At 36.6% G+C, this 17,407-nt stretch overlaps 1 protein-coding gene across 1 annotated transcript in view; it reads left to right on the top strand.

The window, feature by feature from the left end:
- The first annotated feature begins 638 nt into the window (after positions 1-638).
- The window catches only part of VCPIP1 (valosin containing protein interacting protein 1), a 30,264-nt gene continuing 13,495 nt past the window's right edge, over positions 639-17,407 (top strand). Inside the window, exons 1-2 of the mRNA XM_031441539.2 lie at positions 639-3,642; positions 10,706-10,792. Of these exons, the coding sequence (XP_031297399.1) occupies positions 927-3,642; positions 10,706-10,792 (2,803 nt within the window). The 5' untranslated portion in view covers positions 639-926. The remainder of the gene's footprint in view (positions 3,643-10,705; positions 10,793-17,407) is intronic.

The following is a 17,407-nucleotide window of genomic DNA, read 5'->3' as shown; positions in this document are numbered from 1 at the left end:
ATGAGAAGTGAGGAGTGTGACAGGACAGGATGAAAAAAAAAAAAACTTAAGAAACATTCCGAGAATCAATTCACTATACTCTCCCCTTTTCTTTTATGACCTCCAGCCTAGACTAGACCATTTCACTCAACTTCCCAGCCCGCCATGTCGCTGGATATTTATTTACTGTACCTTCTTCACTGAGAGCCTTTCATTCCCCTCCCCTTCTAGCAGTCGTGAACTTCAGACCCTTTGCTTCCGACACCCATTCCCTTTAACTCCGTTTTTAACCAGGCTTCCCTGTATCCTTCCCTCCGCCTATGGGGGAAGTGAGGCCGCTCGAACCGCAAGGCATCCTAGGAAATGTGGTCTCTCTTACTCATTTTGCTTGGGCCCCAGGGTGGGGAAGACGACAAAAGAGGTACACTTAAAACTACAACTCCCGGCAGGCAACGTGAGTGACAATCTTCCTTTCTGCCTCCCTCCCCACTGCCTTCCTCTTCCTCCTCTCCGCGGGCGCTGAACCGCTTGGCTTCACGGTATTTGTAGTTCTTTACGGATCAAAGATCCCAGCACTTGATGGCCAGGAGAGAGGCTGGAAAACTCTAATTCCCAGAGGGCAGAGCGAAAGCTGCGCCTGCGCAGTGTCGGTAAGGGCGTGTATGTCTGTGTGTCTGAGGGAGAGAGAGCGAGAGTGACTTGAGTGTGAGTGCGGGGTAGGGTGGTGGCCGTTACGTTCGGGGCAACGGCTACGGCTACGGCGGTGGAGAAGTAAGAGAAACAACGTCCGGCGCTTCCGCCTTCGCTTAGGAGGAGGAGGAGCTGATAGGGAAAGGAAAGTGATTCGCCCTGGGCCTGGACTAGACCGAGTCGGGCCGGCTAGGGTCTGGGCTATGAGCCTTTGAGGGTCGCTTGGGACGCGGAGCAAGACTCGAGAGCCAAGAGCTATGTCTCAGCCGCCGCCGCCGCCGCCTCCGCTGCCGCCGCCACCTCCTCCCCCAGAGGCTCCTCCGACTCCGCCGTCCCTGGCGGCGGCGGCGGCGGCTGCTCCGGGGGGGCTCTCGAAGCGGAGAGACCGGAGAATCCTCTCCGGGAGCTGCCCGGATCCGAAGTGCCAGGCGCGTCTGTTCTTCCCGGCCTCCGGTTCTGTCAGCATCGAGTGTACCGAGTGCGGACAGCGGCACGAGCAGCAACAGCTGCTGGGGGTGGAGGAGGTGACCGACCCGGACGTAGTGCTGCACAACCTGCTGCGGAATGCGCTGCTCGGGGTGACAGGGGCACCCAAGAAGAACACGGAACTGGTAAAGGTGATGGGCCTTTCTAACTACCACTGCAAATTGCTGTCGCCCATATTAGCTCGCTACGGAATGGACAAACAGACAGGCCGGGCTAAGCTTCTCCGGGACATGAACCAGGGCGAACTGTTCGATTGCGCTTTACTGGGTGACCGCGCCTTCCTCATCGAACCAGAGCATGTTAACACGGTGGGCTATGGCAAGGACCGCTCCGGAAGCCTCCTGTATTTGCATGACACTCTTGAGGACATCAAGCGGGCCAATAAAAGTCAGGAATGCCTCATTCCAGTGCATGTGGACGGGGATGGACACTGCCTGGTTCATGCTGTGTCCCGGGCTTTAGTGGGCCGGGAGCTCTTCTGGCACGCCTTGAGAGAGAATCTTAAACAGCACTTTCAGCAGCACCTGGCCCGATATCAAGCTCTGTTCCATGACTTCATTGATGCCGCTGAGTGGGAGGACATTATCAATGAGTGTGACCCTCTGTTTGTACCACCTGAGGGTGTTCCTTTGGGTCTGAGGAACATCCATATATTTGGCCTTGCCAATGTGTTACATCGCCCTATTATTCTGTTAGATTCACTCAGTGGCATGAGAAGCTCTGGTGATTATTCAGCTACCTTTCTGCCAGGGCTCATCCCTGCAGAGAAGTGCACTGGGAGAGATGGTCATTTGAACAAACCAATCTGTATTGCATGGAGTAGCTCTGGTAGAAACCATTATATCCCCTTGGTAGGCATAAAAGGGGCTGCTTTGCCCAAACTGCCTATGAATTTACTTCCTAAAGCATGGGGTGTGCCTCAGGACCTTATTAAGAAGTACATCAAACTTGAGGAGGATGGTGGTTGTGTCATTGGAGGAGACAGAAGTTTGCAGGATAAATACTTACTTAGGCTTGTTGCTGCTATGGAAGAAGTTTTTATGGACAAACACGGTATCCATCCTAGTTTGGTGGCTGATGTCCACCAGTATTTCTACAGGAGGACTGGGGTGATAGGAGTTCAGCCTGAAGAAGTCACAGCAGCTGCTAAAAAAGCAGTAATGGATAATCGCCTTCACAAATGTTTGCTCTGTGGTGCCCTTTCTGAACTTCATGTTCCTCCAGAGTGGTTGGCTCCAGGAGGGAAACTGTATAACCTGGCAAAAAGTACTCATGGACAGCTGAGGCCTGACAAAAATTATAGCTTTCCCTTGAACAATTTGGTTTGCTCATATGATTCAGTGAAAGATGTTCTGGTACCAGACTATGGATTGAGTAACCTAACAGCTTGTAATTGGTGCCATGGCACATCTGTGCGAAGAGTCAGAGGAGATGGGTCTATTGTGTATTTGGATGGGGACAGAACTAATTCTAGGTCCACTGGTGGCAAATGTGGTTGTGGATTCAAACATTTTTGGGACGGTAAAGAGTATGACAATCTACCAGAAGCTTTTCCTATTACTTTGGAATGGGGTGGAAGAGTGGTCAGAGAAACAGTATATTGGTTCCAGTATGAAAGTGATGCATCTTTGAATAGTAATGTTTATGATGTTGCAATGAAACTTGTTACCAAGCACTTTCCAGGTGAATTTGGGAGTGAAATTCTCGTTCAGAAAGTTGTCCACACTATATTGCATCAGACTGCCAAAAAGAATCCTGATGATTATACTCCTGTAAATATAGATGGTGCACATGCCCAGAGAGTTGGAGATGTACAAGGACAAGAATCAGAGTCTCAGCTCCCAACTAAAATTATTCTTACTGGACAGAAAACAAAAACTTTGCACAAGGAGGAGTTAAACATGAGTAAAACGGAAAGAACTATTCAACAGAATATTACGGAACAGGCTTCTGTAATGCAGAAACGGAAAACAGAGAAGTTAAAACAAGAACAAAAAGGACAACCCAGGACTGTTTCCCCCAGTACCATTCGTGATGGTCCATCCTCTGCACCTGCCACCCCTACCAAGGCTCCCTACTCACCAACAACTTCTAAGGAGAAAAAGATCCGTATAACAACTAATGATGGACGACAGTCCATGGTTACACTTAAGTCTTCAACAACCTTTTTTGAACTTCAGGAAAGCATAGCCAGAGAATTTAACATTCCTCCATATTTACAGTGTATTCGGTATGGCTTTCCCCCTAAAGAGTTAATGCCACCGCAGGCTGGAATGGAAAAGGAGCCAGTTCCTTTACAGCATGGTGACAGAATTACAATAGAAATTCTAAAAAGTAAAGCTGAAGCGGGTCAGTCTGCTGCAGCCCACTCAGCCCACACTGTGAAACAAGAAGAGGGTGCTGTCACTGGTAAACTGTCATCTAAGGAACTTCAGGAGCAAGCTGACAAAGAAATGTACTCCTTGTGTCTTTTAGCAACGTTAATGGGTAAGATCAATTTGACTTGATACTATTTCTTAACTTAATTGTGAATGTAATATGCTAAGTTTTTCTGTTGTCTTTGTGAAAAAAAAATCTGGTCATTGTAAGAACTGTTTGATTATATATTTTAGAAGAAAATTTTTTCTTTCATTTTTTGGCAGTAGATGGCTGTTAGTGTAGTTCTCTATTGAGTAAGTATTAGGAAAACGTAACTAAGAAAGTGAAAGTGATCCCTTAATTGTCACCAGATTATTTAAATATAATGTATTCTTGTAATTGTTTTTTTTTTTTTAAATAAGCTTGTAATGTATCCATTTAAAGCCTTTTTCATTTTTACCCCCGTTGGCTCTATTGAGCCTGCCCACCTTTCCCCTTTTCATTTATTTTTAAATTTCATTTTCTTGCATGTCATGTGATTTCAGGACTTCCTGTTTGATGAATTGCAGTTTCTGGGTTTATATGCTCACTGCACTTCCCAACTAATAGTCTCTCTCCTCCATTTCCTGTTCTGCTTTTCCCAGTTCATCACGTTTTTCTTACTTGTTCATTAAGATTTGTGCTCTAAGTAATTTTCTTGTTCGGTGACTCTTTGCCATCAGTTGTAATCAACTATTTATTATAACTCATGAGAAACATAAGAAACAGAGGTAGATGTTAATGATGTTGCTTAAGAAGCATTTCTTTTTAATAATTCAGCACAAATTAAAGGAAAATATATTATCAACCACATATGTAATTTAAAGCTTTGGATAATTTGGGAAATGATCCAGTGGTGTGTTTTTTACATTTTTTTTGTCTAATCTTTGTTTTTAGATTACTGTGAATATGGTTTATTAAGGCTTAAAGTAGAAAAATTGAAATAAATTACCTATTAGAGGGGCCTTGTTTTTGCTGAGATTAGAGCTTTCAACTAGAAAAATGATCTGGGTTTTGATTGTGTTTTCTAAGAGTACTGAATTTCAGTGACTTGGGCCTTGACCCACCAAAATGAAGATTATTTATTTCTGGCTTGTTAAATTTGGGGGCCTAGTAGTTAATGGGGATCTAAAAGCTTTGTACCAATTTGTTACTTAATATTGCTGACTCTATTTGGGGGACACATTATCATTGAATTGGGGGATATGTCAAGAAATGTACTAAGCACTTTACATTTTACTATCTCTTAGAGCTTTTAGTTTCTCAGAGACTGTATGGAATAAAGGAAATGATTGTGATTTTTGCAGTCAGACCTCTAATTTGAATCCTGGCTCCACTACTTATAAATTTAGTAATTTCGGGCAAACTACTTAACCCCCAAAGTACTTTAGTTGCCTCCTCTCACAAGATACTCCTTGTAGTTGGTACATAGGGCAACAGTAAAGTACTCCCAGAATTCTGAAAGCTGAATGCCCTCAGCACAGAATGGATAAAATTAGATATATGCAGAAGGCACTTTTTTAAAAACCAGCAATCTCCAGGTCAAAACAGGGAAGAGGTCTTTCTTAATAGAAGAGGAACTCTTGAGGACGTGTCTCATATCAAACCTTGGATGCTCAGCACCTGGTACAGTGCCCAGCAGGTAGTAGGCACTTTGAAATGTTTTTGATTGAATTAAACAGATGACATTACCATATCTAAAGAAAGGCTGTATCAGCAGAAATGGAATGGCTGGTCAGCATTGAACATTGAAAAAGAGTTGAAAAGCAGAATTTGGCACTGTTCATACACTGCTATACAAAAGGAAAAAATATATCAACTGGGGTTCATGAAAATTCTAGTAACTAGAAAGGTAATCTCTGTTGAGGGCAGGAATATTTGATCAGTTCTCTCCATGGCCTGCCTGAAAGATCTGTATCCCTTTACTGATTCCATAGTTATCAAGCATCTAGTCTGATCACTCATTTAGCTTCCTGATGTAAGTACTGATGTACAGGTGAGAGTGCAGGTGAGGATTATGTTCACTTGGAAGACTCTATTCTCCATTGTAGATGAATAAATTGGCACAGGTGAGATTATGATCAGTAGTCTAAAAGTCTAGTCAGCATAATATATTTCATAATGAAAATTAGTAAAATAATTCTGGTTTACAGTTAGTCACTTTTTGAGTTTGGATTGAGGCTTCTGGACCTGAATATCTGAGTGCTAGACTGTGGACTGCGATGAGTTGACCAAGATAATATATATTTTTTTATTATTATTAAACTTAATTAATTGATTTTTTATTGAAGTATAGCTGGTTTACAATGTTGTATTAATTTCTGGTATACAGCATAGAGATTCAGTTATACGTACATATATTCCTTTTCATATTCTTTTTCATTATAGGCTATTACAAAGTATTGAATATTCTTCCCTGTGCTATATAGTAGTTCCTTGTTGTTTATCTACAGGATAATGTCTGCTTGCTATGCTCTCTTCCCTCTTCACCTCCAACATTTATCTTGCTGCCCCTACAAACCCGCACATTCAAGTCTTCCACTTCTACTCCTGACACAAAATTTAAGCATAAAAAGAGTGTTTTGCTAATTTTATAGTGGTGGTACTTGATAGATTTCTTGCTTTGAAGAACTGAGACGGTGCTTGGCCTGTATGAGTCCTTCTATAAATATTAGTTTTCTACCTTTAATTCTCTTAACTGTATTTGAATTAAGTAGAGGATATTCTTAATTAAAAGTGGTATGTTTGTAAAAATGTCAATTTGGAGATAGCTAAGTAAGTACACATAACCTTATATAAAGAGTGCTGAAGAACTATTGATATTTAGATTGAAGAGGGCTGGAAAATGGAAAATGACAGGGTTTGTTTAGAAAATTGCAGGTTTCAAAGTGCAGAAATGCCTTTGTGAATTACTAAATGAGAGCTAAGCTGATGGTACGTTAGTTTAGAAAATAGCTCATCAAGCTTCATGCTGTTCGAATAGCTGGCTCCTTATTTAGGTTAAGGCTTCAATATCATTTTCTATTTTTAAAATTTTTCATTTAAATTGAAGTATAGTTGATTATAATGTATGTTAATTTCTGGTGTACAGCATAGTGATTCATTTATATATATATATATATGTATTCCTTTTAATATTCTTTTACATTATAGGCCATTACAAGGTATTGAATATAATTCCCTGTTCTATACAGTAGGACCTTGTTGTTTATCTATTTCATGTATAGTAGTTAGTATCCATGAATCCTAAGCTCCCAATTTAACCCTTCTACCCCCTTTCTCCCCTGGTAACCATAAGTTTGTTGTCTTTGTGAATCTGTCTCTGTTTTGTAAATAAGTTCATTTGTGTCCTTTTTTTTTTTTTAAGATTCCACATATAAGTGATACCATATGGTATTTTTCTTTCTCTTTCTGACTTCACTTATTGTCCAAGTCCATCCACGTTGCTGCAAATGGCATTATTTTATTCCTTTTTATGGCTAAGTAGTATTCCATTCCTCACCTTCCTTTATTCAGTCATCTGTCAGTGGATATTTAGGTTGCTTCCTACTCTTGGCCATTATAAATAGTGCTGCTATGAACATTGGGATGCATATATCTTTTTGAGTTAGAGTTTCCTCCAGGTATTCCTCCAGATATATGCCCAGGAGTGGAACTGCTGGATGTTAGGGTAAGTGTATTTTCAGTTTTTTAAGTAATCTCTGTGCTGTTTCCATCATGGCTGCACCAAACTACATTCCCACCAACAGTGTAGGAGGGTTCCCTTTTCTCTATACTCTCTCCAACATTTATCATTTGTGAACTTTTTAATGATGGCCATTCTGACTGGGGTGAGTTGATACCTCATTGTAGTTTTTTTTTTTTTTTTCTTTTTCATTGAAGTATAGTCAATTTACAATGTTGTGTCAATTTCTGGCATACAGCATATAATTCTTTTCATATTCTTTTTCATTATAGGTTACTCACAAGATATTGAATATAGTTCCCTGTGCTATACAGTATAAACTTACTGTTTATCTATTTTATATGTAATAGTTAGGATCTGCAAACCTCAAACTCCCAGTTTACCCATTCTCAACCCTTTTCCCCTTTGGTTAGCATAAGTTTGTCTTGTATGTCTATGAGTTTGTTTCTGTTTCATAAATAAGTTCATTTGTGTCTTTTTTTTTAGATTCCACATTTTATTGAGATCATATGGTATTTTTCTTTCTCTTTCTGGCTTACCTCACTTAGAATGACGATCTCCAGGTCCATCCATGTTGCTGCAAATGGCATTATGTTATTCTTTTTAATGACAGTAGTATTCCATTTTGTGTGTGTATGTTTGTGTGTTATCACAACTTCTCATTTGCATTTCTCTGATAACTAGCGATATTGAGCATTTTTTCATGTACCAGTTGGCCATTTGTATATCTTCATTGGAGAAATGCTTGTTTAGGTCTTCTGCCCAATTTTTGGATTGGGTTGTTTGTTTTTTTCTTATTGAATTGTATGAGCTCTTTGTGTATTCTGGAATTTAAGCCCTTGTCAGTTGCATCATCAGAGGTTTTCTCCTGACCACCTTATCTAAGGGTCTGAGAGACCTTTGCTAAACCATTCTAAGTAGGTCCCATTTACTGCTGCACCCTGTTATTTTCCCTCATAGCAACTATTACAGGTTTTCATTATCTTATTTGTTGGTTTATTTATTCATTTGCCTCTCCCTTTGGTAACCATAAGTTTGTTTTCCATGTTTGTGAGTCTGTTTCTGTTTTGTAAATTAGTTCATTTGTGTCCTATTTTAGATTCCACATGTAAGTGATATCATATGGTATTTGTCTTTCTCTTTCTGATTTACTTAGTATGATAATCTCTTGGTCCATCCATGTTGCTGCAGATGGCATTATTTCACTCTTTTTTATGGCTGAGTAGTATTCCATTGTGTATATATACCACATCTTCTTTAGGAATGCTGGCCTTTTTAACTCACTTTTAACCTGATGATTTTGTTATTAGTTGTAAAAATAAGAAAAACATAATGATTTTTAAAAAATGTTTAATTTTAACATACTTTTAAAAATTACTTCTTATTAAAGAGGGAAAAAATTAAATAACCAAAAGGAAAAACATCCATAATATGGATGACTTTAGTGGAAGTATGTATATACCAAAGGAAATGATTTGCCTGTTTTTTCTCCTAGCCAGTTGTTGATGCCATGGATTTCTATAAGAAAAGAGAGTGGGTAGTTCTGCCAAATTTATTGTAAAGGTTTAGTATCTAGTGGAGGTTTAGTATCAGTGAAAAGGGTGTAAGTTGTGGAATGATACATAGGGTTCAAATCCAGGCTTTGCCACTTCCTAGCTGTTTGATTTGGGAGAATTTTTTAAACTCTCTGAGCTTGGTTCCTCTTCTGTAAAGGGCTCAGTTGTGATGAGAAAATGAAATTATGTAAGGTGCCTGCTCTGAGCTGGGTAGATAATAGAGATATAGATGGTATTCATCCTTCGTTTAAAGCAGTAGAGCATGCGTACTCAGTGGGGCCATGTAGGTCTGAAGAGGGTGAAAATTGGTTCTTGGAAGAGGGAGAGGGTAAAATAAATCTTAACTTTTTTTTAATTGAGTTATAGTCATTTTACATAGAGTTCTTACTTTTTAGAGTTCTGCCTGCTTAAATAAGGAATAGTCAGGCATGTAAAGTACTAAGAAATGTCATTTTTCTTACTAGTGTTTAGGTGGTCAGTTCTGAGAAGTTTACTATTTTGGCACCTGTTTAGATTTTGACCAAAAAAATTAAGTGCTACTGTATAGTTTTTTGATATGTTTTTATTCTAGAATATTTGATAAATGATATCCTAGAGTATTTGGTAAACTGCTAAGTACATTTAAGATAACATTGATAATAACTAAGTGAAAGGTTATCATCATAGAAATAATTTATCTAAATAAAATTTAATAATAAGTTCAGCAATCAGAACATCTGCCAGAAGTTATTAATGTTCTGTATTTGGGGGTTCTTACTAATATTCAATAGTTTAAACTACTGTGTCCACCCTTAAATATTGCCCTATTCTAGCAGTACTGTATCATTAGTGAATTAACTGTTTGTGTGAGATAAATGTTCTAGTTAACTGAGACTTTAAGTGCCAAGGCTTTTTAAATTTGTGTACTTTAAGCTGATAATACTGAGCAACTTTAGCCAACTGCCATGCAAATTCATACTCTCATTTATGAATGTAGAAGGAGTTAGAGCTCTGAGAGATTGTAGGTACATAGTGATTAGTTCACAATCATCAATAACCCCCATTCAAAGCTCAGATCTAACAGTATAATCTTCTAGTAGGAAAGATAAATTCTAACATTCTTTGTTAAAATAACTACGAAAGGTCCTGATTATAAAAGCAGTACATTTATATTATCAGACCAGAAAATAATGAAAGTATAAAGGAAAAAAAATGACCACAGTCCACAAACCAAAAGTAACTTTTATATTCCTTCCATTCTTTATTAACTTCTTGAACAGTGATTATCACTCTTAACTTCTTATTTGAAACTTCTTATTGATAATAGGCACTGTCAAAGGATGTTCTTGAAAAAATGTTTTTGTGAAATGGTGAAATTTGTGGACTTCCAAAGTTTTTTTCTAAATCTTGTCAACAGTTCATTTCCCCCCTAAATTTATTAGTTTTAACATAAATGTAGAATATATTTTTTATATTATACTTTAAAAACATAAAAATCTTTCTGTAACCTTTTCTGTTGTTCTCGTCCAAAGTTAGCAAACTAGTTTACTTTGAACTGGACTGAGTGTTCATATATATTTTGTTTAATATGCCCAGTATTGATTCATGCAGTCTTAAAAATGCTTTTGAATTAGTTTCTACTTTTAAAAATTGGGAGAGTTAATGTTAAAAACCTGGATTTTTGGCTTCTCTTGAAATGCCACTTGATCTTGAAATATTGGGCTTGTACTCTTCCATGACGGCACTTGGCAGTGGCTGCCACCTTTAGATGAACCATGTTTTTTTTAGTGTGCCGTAGTCCCTGTTATATACTAGACTGCATCTCTCATATGGGAGATCTGCCTTACAGTCTCTGAGGCTAATCCACATTAAAGCAAGCCTGGGTTGAACTCTCTTATTTGTTGCTAATATTGTACCTTTTTTTATTTTACAGGAGAAGATGTATGGTCTTATGCAAAGGGGCTTCCTCACATGTTCCAGCAGGGTGGTGTATTCTACAACATTATGAAGAAAACCATGGGTATGGTTGATTTCTGATTTTATTCTTAGATAATATCTCCACTCAAGCTATTATAAGATTAAGAAAGTTCAGATAATATTCTTCTGAAACTATTTCCAATGTTAATTTTAGGTATATATTCTTCTTTGCTAGTCTGCCTAGTTAAAATGGATTATTATCCTGATATGGTCAGCTATGTTTCCTGCTATAATATTACTAAAAATCTTGTATCACTTTCTTCTATTTTTTCATTTAAGTTATATATGTGATCCTTAACAACTAAAGACAGATTGTGAAATGACAAACTGATTTGTTTATAATGCTAGTGACTATCCCAGAACCAGATAATACAGTTTTTTTGTTGTTGTTCTGTTTTGACTATGAGTACTATGTACTTCAGGGTTTTATGGATTCTAGGAAACAGCTCACTTTACATTTGACTTCTTTTCACATCGTGTATACGCTGTTTATAAGGATATGTGCAAGTATGTAACTGTTATCTTCAGAGTTTTAAGGTCTTAAGAGAGAGGTCGCCAGTATGTGTGTTTGGACCCCATAGGTTTTTTCAAAGATTTGATGTGAATGCTTTTAGCCCCAGAATTTATTATGCTGGCTATTTCACCTTTTCATCTACCTGACCTCTGCAGACATTAAATACATAATCTCTATTTTATGTTTTTTTCTTTCTCATGCACTTTTTTCCTTATTAAAAAAACAAAACCCAATTTGGCTGTTGAAAAATGTCCAAACATATAAAAGTAGCAAGAATAATGTAGTTAATCCCTATTTACCTACCACCCAGGTTCAGTAATTATCAGTAAATTTCTTCTCATCCCCTCTCAAACAGATTATTTTTAAAGTAAATCTGAGACATAATTTCATCTGTAAGAACCTCAGTATGTATTTCTAAAAGTAAGAACTTTTCTTTTAAAAATAACCTTCATTGTAAAATGACTGTAACTCAGTAAAAAAGTTAAAAAAAAAAACCTTGATACTATTAGCACATCGAAAAAGCATGAACAATAATTTTTAAATATCACCAAGTATTCAGACAGTGTATAAATTTCCTTGATTTTTGAGAATCTAAAAAATGCTTTTTTCTTTTGATTTATTGAATCAGGGACCAAAGAATGGCTAGCTAGCCAGTTGGCTTCTTTCCTTCCTTCCTTTCTAAGACAGGGTTATTGAAGCATGACTTGCATACAGTAAAATTCACCCTTTTTAGGTATACAAGTATATGAATTTTGACAAACATATACAGTCATATAACCACTATCACAATCAAGATATAAAATATTTCCATCGTTCTAAAAAGTGGGCTTGTGCCCCTTTCTGATTGATCCCTTACCTCTAACCCCCAGGCCCTGGCACTAAACCACTAAAGATTTGATTTCTGTCCCTATACTGTTTGCTTTCTTCATATCACGGTATAAATGGAACCAAATAGTTTAACATTTTGTGTCTGGCTTCTTTGAGCACAGGAGTTGGTAACTACCTGTGGGCCATATCAGTCTCCACTGCCTGCTGTGTGTAAAGTTTTATCAGACCATAGCCACACTCGGGTTTACGTCTTGTCTATGACTGCTTTCACAGTGCAATGGCAGAGTTGTGTAGTTGTGACAGAGACTATATGGTCTGCAAAACCTAAAATATTTACTATGTTGCCCCTTTCACAGGAAAATTTTGTCAGTTTGTTGTAGCCTAATGCTTTTGAGATCCATCTGTCTGGTTGTATGTATTAGTAGTTTATTCATTATTATTGCTGAGTAGTATTCCATTGTATGGATAGATCACATTTTAAAAATTCCATAACCAATTGGAGGACTTTCGGTTTGTTTTAAGTTTTTGGCTACTATGAATAAAGCCACTGTAAACAGTTGTGTACAGGTCTTTGTGTGGACATGTGTTTTCACTTGTCTTTGGTAAATAGCTAGGAGTGGGATTGCTGAGTCATGTGAAAAGTATACGCTCATCTTTATAAAACACTTCCAAACCATTTTCCAAAGCGGCTGGGCCATTTTGTGTTCCTCTGGCACTTGGTAGTATCGGTTTTTGTTTTTAAAACCATTCTAATAGATTTATAGTACTATCTCTTAGTGGTTTTAGTTTGTGCATCTCTAATAACTGATGATGTTGAACATCTTTTCATGTGCTTATTTGCTATCTTATTATTTGGGGCCCATTTTAAAGTTGGTTTGAATTTTTTAAATTGTGTTTTGAGAGTTCTTTATATATTCTGGGCACACATCATTTATCAGATAATTATTTTGCACATATTTTCTCCCAGTTTGTAACTTGTCTTTTCAGTCTTTCAACGTTATCTTTTGAAGATCAGAGGTTTCTAATTTTGATGATCAATTTAACAATCTTTTCTTTTATGAGTCATACTTTTTATGTCCTTTCCAGGAGATCTTTGCCTTATTCCAAGGTCACAAAAAAATATCTTCTGTGTTTTCTTCTAGGAGTTTTGTAGTTTTAGGTTTTATATGTAGGTGTATGATCCATTTTGAGTTGGTTTGTTGGAAGGTATGAGGCGAGGTTCATTTTTTTAATGGATGTTCAATTGCTCCAGCGATATTTGTTGGAAAAGCTATAATTTATCCATAGAATTACTCTGGTACTTTTATCAAAAATCAATTGACCATGAATTATACACTTTAAAAAGGTGAATTATATGCAAAATACACATCAATAAAATTATTTAAAAAAAATTCAATTGACCGTGTTCATATGGGTTTATTTCTAGAATCTCTTTTCTATTTTGTTGATTTATGTATCTCTCCTTTCACCAATACCACAGTCTTGATTACTGTATCTTTGTAGTAATTCTTGAAATCAGTTAGTAGGAGTCCTCCATCTTCATTCTTTCTCAGAATTGTTTTGGGCATTCTAGATGCTTTGCTCATCCATATAAATTTTATTTTATTTTTTTGCAGGGGAGATAATTAGGTTTATTTCTTTTTTTAGATGGGGTACTGGGGATTGAACCTCGTGCATGCTAGGCATGTGCTGTAGCACTTGAGCTATACCCTCTCCACCTTATTCATACAAATTTTAGAATCAACTTGTCAACTTCTACCAAAAAAGTCTGCTGGGATTTTTATTGTGATAGTGTTGAATCTGTAGAATAAATTGAGGACAATTGATATTTTGACAACATCGAGTCTTCTGATTCATGACAATGTTACATTTCTTTATTTATATAAGTCTTCTTTAATTTCTCTCATCAAAATTTTATAATTTTTAACATGTAATTCTTGCATATCCATTGTTAGATTTTTACCTAAATATTTCATGTTTGGGGGATGCTGTTATAAAAGATTCTTTTTGAAAATTCCAGTTTCCTGTTGTTCATTGCTTAGTGCATAGAAATCAGATGGGTTTTTATGCTTTAACCTTGTATCCTGTGACCTTGCTAAACTCACATGTTAGTTCTAGTAGCTTTTTAGCCGATTCTTTGGGATTTTCTGTGTAGGTCAAGTCTTTTGCAAATAAAAAACTTTTAGTTCTTCCATTTCAATATATATGCCATTTATGTCTTTCTCTTGCTTTATTGCACTGGCTGTAAATTCAATGTATAATAGTGGTGAGGGTGGACATCCTTGCCTTGTTTCTGGTCTGAGGGGGAAAGCATTCAGACCTGTAGGTTTTTCAGCAATGCCCTTTTGTCAGGTTGAAAACACTCCCTTCTATTCCTAGTTTATAGATAGTTTTATGGTATTGTGAATGGATGTTGAATTCCATCAGGTGCTCTTTTCCTCCTGATTCCATCTACTAAAATGATCTTACAAGGTTTTTCTCTTTAGTTTGTTGACAGCATGAATTACATTGATTTTTGAATGTTGAAAACCAGCATCACATGCTGGATTCTAATTGCTAATATTTCACTGAGTGTTTTTTGACATGGTATTCATGAGTTATAGTGGAATGTAGTTTTCTTGTAATGACGTTTAGTCAGGGTAATGTTGGCTTCACACAGTAAGAGTTGGGAAGTGTTCATTCCTCTTCTGTTTTCTGGTAAATTTTGTAATAGCTCTGATATTATTTCTTTCTTAATATTTGGTAGAATTCACCAGTGAAGCCATCTGTGCTTGAGGTTTTCTTTATTGGACAGTTTTTAACTATGAATTTAATTTCTTTAATAGAGTGCTCTTAAGGTTATCCCTTTCTTCTTGAGGAAGCTTTGTTAGTTTTGTCTTTCAAGAAGTCTGTTTTTTCAAGAATATATGTTTTTTCAATATATTCAGTCTTGTGCAACTATCACCATAATCACTTTTAGAATATTTTCATCTAGGTTATCGATTTCATTGGCATAAAATTGCTTATAAAATTCCCTTATGATCCTTTTAATATCTGTCAGGTCTATAGCTCTGTCATTTCTCATTTTGTGCCTTTCTTGTTTTCCTGACCAATCCAGCTAATGGTTTATCAGTTTTATCGATCTTTTCAAAGAAACAGCTTTGGTTTCATAGCTTTTCTCTGTTGTTTTCCTGATTTCAGTTTCATTGATTTCTGTTACTTTTTCCTTTCTTATGCCTGCTTTGGGTTTAATTTGCACTGTCCTTCTAGTTTAAGTAGAAGCTTAGACTATTGATTATAAACTTTTGTTTTCTAATATAAGCATTTAAAGCTATCAATTTCTCTCTGAGCATCCCCCTGCCATTTTTTTTTTCATCCCTTTCTTTTTAACTCTAATCTTTCACTTCATTCTACCTTCTGAAATAAATTGATACCAGGTAATGGTTTTTCCTAAAGGTATTATTTAATTAGAATTGATTATAGGGCTTGCAGTAATTGGGGTAAGTATGCATTGTCTTTCATACAACTGAAAATAACTTCCTTCAGTTGTTTTTTGTGTGTTGGGAGGGTTGTGGTGGGTGGTGTGGGGATGATTCTCTTGATTATTTTCTAAGTAGTTTTCTGTTTCTGGTTTGAAGTTATTCTTAAAATGTTTGCTGGGATGCTAAGACAGTTTAATGGAGAAAGAATAGTTTTTTTCAGTAAATTGTGTTGGAGCAACTGGATATCCACATGCAAGAGAATGAAGTTTGGCCTGTACCTTGCACCAAATAATTTTGAGAATTAAGCCAAAATGTATAAAAAACCTGGGTATAAGAGCTAAAACTAGAAAACTCTTGGAAGAAAACATAGGCATAAAACTTCTTAATTTTGGATTAGGCCAGATTTTCTTAGATATGACACCAACAGTACAAGCAGCAAAAGAAAAAAGTAGATAAATAAAAAGCAAACTTTTGTGCTACAAAGGACACCAACAAGAAAGTGATATGACGACCCACAGAACAGGAGAAAATTCTGCATATTATATATCAGAGAGTAGATTTGCATCTAGAATATAAAGAACTCAGCAATAAAAACACAACCTAGTTAAAAAATGGGTAAAGGATCTGAATAGACATTATTCAAAGAAAATATATAAATGGCCAGTAAGCACATGAACTGATGCTCAACATCATTAATCATAGGGAAATGCAAACCAAAACCATGAGATAGCACTTCCCACTCACTAAGATGGCTATAATCAAAAAGACAGAGAATAAGAACTATTGGCAATGAAATCCTAGTGAGCATGTAAAATGGTGCAACTACTTGAGAAAAAAGTCTGGCAGTTCCTCAAAAGATTTTAAAAAGATGTGGTATATCCATACAATGGACTATTACTTGGCAATAAAAAGAATGAAGTACTGGTATAGACTGTGTTGTGGATGAACTTTGAAAATATTCTGCTACATGAAACAAGCCAGAAACAAAAGACCATATATTGTATTATTTCAGTTATATGAAAAGTCATATAAATGACAAAATAGGCACACCTAGAGGGAGACAGAGTAAATCAGCGGTTGTCTAGGGCTGGGAGTTGGGTGGCAGAGGGGGAATGGGAGTGACTGCTGATGAGTTCAGGGTTTCTTTTTGGGGTGATGAAAATGTTCCAAAAGCGATTATGGTGATGGTTACTCAACTCTGAATATACTAAAAACGTTCAACTGTACACTTAAAACAGGTGAATTATATGTGACTTATGTTATTATGTCTTTTGGTGTATATGTGCAATGGAATTGTTGATATGTGATATAGACATTTCAATACACCTTGATTCTTAAAATGGAAAAGACTATATAAGTTATATAAAACCTAAGTGACTGTGTTTAAAGGGATCAGGATCACAACATTTGAAGTATTTGCATTGTGTTTTTTTTTAACATGTGTTTTAAAATTTTATAATAATGTAAAGTCTAGAAACTGGAAGTGGGAAACATCACCTGCCAAGTATCTGTCTTATCCATGTATTTTTTTTGGCATGATTGTAATTATAGTACTTAGATTTGTTTCCTGCTGTTTTACCATCATGCACATTTTACTGTATGTATGAGGCATTATAGATTTCTTCTTTATATCAGTATTAATAGCTGCATATTACTTCCATCAGGTAGATAGACCATTATTTTCTTAACCATTCTCTTCTTGTTGAAAGCTTAGATTGTTTCCAGTGTTTCATTATAAGTAATGTGATTAAACATGTGTGGGACTATGATTCTCACCAGGGATAGCCAAAAGAAAGCACCACAGCAGCAGCCTGGAAACAATTACAAACCCTTCTTGATCTAATAGAGAAATTAA

This window comes from Camelus dromedarius, chromosome 30, assembly GCF_036321535.1.
Source record: "Camelus dromedarius isolate mCamDro1 chromosome 30, mCamDro1.pat, whole genome shotgun sequence".
NCBI lineage: Eukaryota > Metazoa > Chordata > Mammalia > Artiodactyla > Camelidae > Camelus > Camelus dromedarius.
Note: the sequence above shows the minus strand (reverse complement) of the source record. Positions and strands in the feature narration are given on the sequence as shown.